This window comes from Micropterus dolomieu, linkage group LG09 (genome assembly GCF_021292245.1).
Source record: "Micropterus dolomieu isolate WLL.071019.BEF.003 ecotype Adirondacks linkage group LG09, ASM2129224v1, whole genome shotgun sequence".
Lineage (NCBI taxonomy): Eukaryota > Metazoa > Chordata > Actinopteri > Centrarchiformes > Centrarchidae > Micropterus > Micropterus dolomieu.
In genome coordinates, this window is record NC_060158.1 from 4,161,727 (window position 1) to 4,167,706 (window position 5,980).

Consider the following 5,980-nt stretch of genomic DNA (forward strand, 5'->3'; position numbering starts at 1 on the left):
CTGCGCTCCCAGAATGCAGGGTTACTTGTGGTTCCTAGAGTCTCCAAAAGTAGACTAGGAGCCAGAGCATTCAGATATCAAGCTCCTCTCCTGTGGAACCAGGGTCCAGTTTGGGTTCAGGAGGCAGACACCATCTCCACATTTAAGAGTAGGCTTAAGACTTTCCTCTTTGATAAAGCTTATAGTTAGGGCTGGCTCAGGTGAGTCCTGAACCATCCCTTAGTTATGCTGCTATAGGCCTAGACTGCCGGGGGATTTCCCATGATGCACTGAGCTCCTCTCTCCTCTACTTTCTCTCCCTCTGTATGCAACCTCATCCCATTATTGCATGTTACTAACACAACTTCTCCCCTTTCCGGTAGTCTTGTGCTTTCTCGTCCCTCTCCTCTCTCCTCCTATCACTTCCTGCAGGTGTTTCTGGCTCTGGAGCTGTGGAGTCTGGATCTGTGGTTGCGGGTCACCTGCTGCCCCTGTGTTCCTGCTCGATACCCTCTGCTGCAACAACTATTGTTACTAGTCCTATTGTTATTATTATTGTTATTATAATCATTAACATTACGATTGTTACCATTAACACTACTATAAATATCTGTACCATTTTTCATTTAGTCTATAGCAACATCACCTTTACTGTCTGTACCTCTGTGTGTGGATATTGTGTAGGCTCTCTCTCTCTCTCCCCCCCTCCCTCCCTCCCTCCCTCTCCCCTTCACCCCAACCGGTGGAGGCAGATGGCCGCCCACCCTGAGTCATGGTTCTGCTCGAGGTTTCTGCCTCTTAAAGGAAGTTTTTCCTTGCCTCTGTCTCCTAGTGCTGCTCTTGGTGGGAACTGTTGGGCTTCTGTAAATAGCATCACAGAGTACGGTCTAGACCTGCTCTTTATGAAAAGCGCTGTGAGATAACTGTTGTTGTGATTTGGTGCTATATAAATAAAATTGAATTGAAAAGTTTTAAAGTTAGTATAAATAAGTGAATTATAGGAGGAGCCTTTTTAATGGTAACATTAGCTAGTTAGTCTGTGTTGGAGATCAGTAGTTCACTAGAAAGATATTTAATTAGTTAAATGGTTTAATTAGAGTTAGGGGTAGGGTTAGGGGGTGACAAAAATAATTGTGACTAGTCGACTAGTAGACTAATCGAATAAACAATTAACAGATTAGTTGACTATGAAAATAATCATTTAATAATAATTAGTTGCAGCCTTAATGCTTTATTGATTCTTCTATGTTTTTCCTCCAAGTCACTTTGGCTAAAGGTGCCAATTGAGTAAATGTGCTGGACAAACAAGTCCGATCCATGGAGGCCCCACCTTGCAATAATGTAATGGCTGATTGGTGTACCTTCCAACAACTGAAGACTTCTTGAAGAATTGGTTTACTAGCTGGGGGTACTAGAAGCAACAACAATACCAGTAGCAGTAATGGTAGTAGTAGCAGTAGGAATAGTCGGACCTTTCTCATCTCAGGGCTTCCAATACTGACCCTTTCAGAAAAAGTGACAAAGCGTACTTATCTGACGGGTTCGTTTCTAAGTACTCCTGGATGCGTCTGTACGAGACGCTCTGGGGCGTCTTTGTGCCTAAACCTAAGTCATCGACTTTATGCTTGTCGGCTCACGGCCGATGTGCTAGCATGTAGGGTTAGCCTCCTTAGTGTTGCTGTGATGTAGCAAACGGTGGCGTTTCATACGGATGCTGAAGGGTACCTTTAGCGTCAAATAATTACACCTTGTCACGCTGTCTAAAAGCGTTTTAATGATGCACTGAGATGAGAACATCTTGGAATAGTAGTAGCAGCAGTGGTAAGCTGTCAGGGATCAGGGTCAGTGGTCTAAGCAGATGTTTTGTGCAAAACTTCTTAAAATCAGGATAAACGTGCACAAAAACAACATGAAATCTATGTAAGTGAACCTGCATAACCAAAATCTCTGTTTTCTTCTTTACCCTGAGTCTCTGTGACTGTATCTGGGTCCACTATACGACCAGCCCTCAACACTGACATCAGTGGAAGTTCTTCCCTGTTTGTCCCTCTGTGGACACTAAATATGTTTCCTGTATAATTACAACAGTTTTGTGGTACAGGTTTTTGTTACAGACCCTGATAATAACTAAAAAGGAGTAAAAACATTTTAGGCGGAAAATTTAACAATAATTTAACTTCCTGCTTTCTTGGGGGAAATTCTGTCTAAGCTTAAAGAGCCTCTTCAAACCTGTTTCTACAAGAATTTCAAATAAAACAACAGACACACTGACCTTCAGTTGTCTCATCTGAATCTGAAGGATCTGAAACACATAGATGAACAGAAAAATGTTTCCTTGTATGTTTTTAGGGAAATGAACATCCTCATTCTTTGTGTGAGTTTCCCCCTCAGCGTGACTCTGCTGTTTGGTTTACTGTTTCAGAGAAAAGAAGTTCCATTGTCAAAAAAACTAAAGACAAAGATGGAAACTGAAGCTGACGGCAGCGGAAAATCACCTTCAGATGATTCAGCTGAGTCGTTGCTGTCAGCAGTTTCTGTGGAGTTCTGCAGGCTGTCTCCACCTACGGAGACCAACGCACAGCAGTTAGCGCTGATGCTAGTCTTCTTCCTCCTGATAAAGTATTTACAATTCAGTTCACTTTTCTTTATATAGTGTCAAATCATGACAGAAGTTATCTCAGGGACGAGAGGGGTACTACGAAGCGAGATGACTGTCAGCGAGGTGTGTTGAGCTTAATGCCAGATTTCAGTGTTACAGAGGTGTCTCTCTTTTTGCCTAACTACATCAGCATGAATAACCTAATGTAAACATGGCGCCCTGCCACTCACTCTTATTATTGCAGCTAATAGAAGACAGATTAGAACACTGATTATTCTATTGGGATTTGTCACAGAGAATTTTCTATCAATTAAATTCCCTTGACTTGGCTGTCATTAAGGGACAGTGTCTGATACACTTCTTGAGCATCAAGTTTAAACTTTAAGAGCTCGATGTGCAGCTGTCAGTTGGAAATAAACAGTAGGCACTGATCGGTTTTTGGGTGGTAAAATAAATATTAACGTACAAATTTAGACAATTTTCTGCCAGCCTTCCTCTCTAGCTTTATTTGCAGCAACATTGTTGCTTCTTGGTGTAATAAATTTTTAATAGTCTCCTTTATAACGACCTGTTCCTCTTGACTGAAGAAGCCGCAAGTGATTAGTCCTTTTGTGCAGAAGAGTCACATGACTCATTAAACGCCCCCTTTTATGGCCGTGTCCAACTTGCTTCATAGTACACCCCTCTGGTCTGGACTGTGCTCTATAATACAGGTAAACAGGTTACCTTGAGTCTGTTCATCAGAGTCTGGGCTGTCAGCAGCACCTTAGGAGAAAATAAAGAGACGGGTTATCCTGAGGTTTTTATCTGTGTGCCACAGTTTGGGGTTTTGGTTTTTGTATTTCCTTGGGTTTTTTTTGAAGTAGTCTTTCTCTGGTGTCCTTGCTTTGCTTGGTATCTGTCCTGACTGCCTGATGTTTCTCCCCTGTGCAACCAGCCTGCCTGCTTGTGTTTGAGGGTGTCTGTAAAGTCCTTTCTTCCTCCCTGGTCTTCTTGTGGAGTGTCTCTGCCTGTTCCTGAATAATCTGTTGAGCTATAGATTTACTTTTACCCTTTCTGTCTCTCTGTAGATGTTTTGTGTCTCTGTGCTCATTTTCTGTCTCTGTAGTTGTTTTGTCTCTCTGTTGTTGTTTTGTGTCTATGTGGTTGTTTTGTGTCTCTGTGCTCATTTTCTGTCTCTGTAGTTGTTTTGTCTCTCTGTAGTTGTTTTGTGTCTCTGTGCTCACTTTTGTTTTGTGTCTCTGTAGTTGTTTTGTGTCTCTGTAGTAGTTTTGTGTCTCATTGCTCACTTTCTGTCTCTAGTTGTTTTGTGTCTCTGTGCTCATTTTCTGTCTCTGTAGTTGTTTTGTCTCTCTGTAGTTGTTTTGTGTCTCTGTGCTCACTTTTGTTTTGTGTCTCTGTAGTTGTTTTGTGTCTCTGTAGTAGTTTTGTGTCTCATTGCTCACTTTCTGTCTCTAGTTGTTTTGTGTCTCTGTGCTCATTTTCTGTCTCTGTAGTTGTTTTGTCTCTCTGTAGTTGTTTTGTGTCTCTGTGCTCACTTTTGTTTTGTGTCTCTGTAGTTGTTTTGTGTCTCTGTAGTAGTTTTGTGTCTCATTGCTCACTTTCTGTCTCTAGTTGTTTTGTGTCTCTGTGCTCATTTTCTGTCTCTGTAGTTGTTTTGTCTCTCTGTAGTTGTTTTGTGTCTCTGTGCTCACTTTTGTTTTGTGTCTCTGTAGTTGTTTTGTGTCTCTGTAGTAGTTTTGTGTCTCATTGCTCACTTTCTGTCTCTAGTTGTTTTGTGTCTCTGTGCTCATTTTCTGTCTCTGTAGTTGTTTTGTCTCTCTGTAGTTGTTTTGTGTCTCTGTGCTCACTTTTGTTTTGTGTCTCTGTAGTTGTTTTGTGTCTCTGTAGTAGTTTTGTGTCTCATTGCTCACTTTCTGTCTCTAGTTGTTTTGTGTCTCTGTGCTCATTTTCTGTCTCTGTAGTTGTTTTGTCTCTCTGTAGTTGTTTTGTGTCTCTGTGCTCACTTTTGTTTTGTGTCTCTGTAGTAGTTTTGTGTCTCATTGCTCACTTTCTGTCTCTAGTTGTTTTGTGTCTCTGTGCTCACTTTCTGTCTCTCTGTGGGTGTCTTCTGTGTCTTTGTATTCAGTATATGCTCCGTGATTCCTCTAGTCCCTGGGCCTGTCCCCACTTGCCCCTGGTTCGTAATTTGTCCACACCTGGCTGTTTAAAGATACTAAAGATTCTAATGTGTGAAACCCTTCCTCTCACCGTCTGCCGTCTGAACCAGGGTACACACATGAACTGTAACAACTATTTGAGATGAAACTATGCAAATATCCAGAAACCATGACAAGAACACAGAACCAATAATCTGAAGTTATTTTTCTGTTCACCGATTAAACACAGACTGACCTGTTGATCCAGTCGCCTGTTCTGATGCTGAGGGAGCTGAAAGACAGACAAGGGAACGTGAACAGCCAAAAAGGTCAATGTGAACAGCCAGACAGGTGAACATGAACAGCCAAAAAGGTCAATGTGAACAGCCAGACAGGTGAACATGAACAGCCAAAAAGGTCAATGTGAACAGCCAGACAGGTGAACGTGAACAGCCAAAAAGGTCAAGGTGAACAGCCAGACAGGTGAACGTGAACAGCCAAAAAGGTCAATGTGAACAGCCAGACAGGTGAACGTGAATGTGGACAGCCAGACAGGTGAACATGAACAGCCAAAAAGGTAAATGTGAACAGACAGGTGAACGTGAACAGCCAAAAAGGTCAATGTGAACAGCAAAAAAGGTCAATGTGAATAGCCAGACAGGTGAACGTGAACAGCCAGACAGATGAATGTGAACAGCCAGACAGATGAATGTGAACAGCCAGACAGATGAACGTGAACAGCCAGACAGGTGAACGTGAACAGCGAAAAAGGTCATTGTGAACAGCGAAAAAGGTGAACGTGAACAGCCAGACTGATGAACGTGAACAAGGACAGCCAGACAGGTGAACGTGGAAAGCCAGACAGGTGAACGTGGACAGCCAGACAGGTGAACGTGGACAGCCAGACAGGTGAACGTGGACAGCCAGACAGGTGAACGTGAACGTGAACAGCCAGACAGGTGAACGAGGACAGCCAGACAGGTGAACGTGGACAGCCAGACAGGTGAACGTGGACAGCCAGACAGGTGAACGTAGACAGCCAGACAGGTGAACGTGGACAGCCAGACAGGTGAACGTGGACAGCCAGACAGGTGAACGTGGACAGCCAGACAGGTGAACGTGGACAGCCAGAAAGATGAACGTGAATGTGAACAGACAGAAAGGTGAATGTGGACAGCCAGACAGGTGAACGTGGACAGCCAGACAGGTGAATGTGGACAGCCAGAAAGGTGAACGGGAATGTAGTAAGCCAGACAGGTGAACG

The 5,980-nt window shown here is 43.1% G+C and overlaps 1 protein-coding gene across 1 annotated transcript in view; it reads right to left on the reverse strand.

Annotated features, from left to right (window-relative positions):
- The window catches only part of stm (starmaker), an 18,627-nt gene that overhangs the window by 5,535 nt on the left and 7,112 nt on the right, over positions 1-5,980 (reverse strand). Inside the window, exons 6-9 of the mRNA XM_046059082.1 lie at positions 4,973-5,008; positions 3,305-3,343; positions 2,475-2,540; positions 2,252-2,281 (exon numbers count right to left, since the gene is read on the reverse strand). Of these exons, the coding sequence (XP_045915038.1) occupies positions 2,252-2,281; positions 2,475-2,540; positions 3,305-3,343; positions 4,973-5,008 (171 nt within the window). The remainder of the gene's footprint in view (positions 1-2,251; positions 2,282-2,474; positions 2,541-3,304; positions 3,344-4,972; positions 5,009-5,980) is intronic.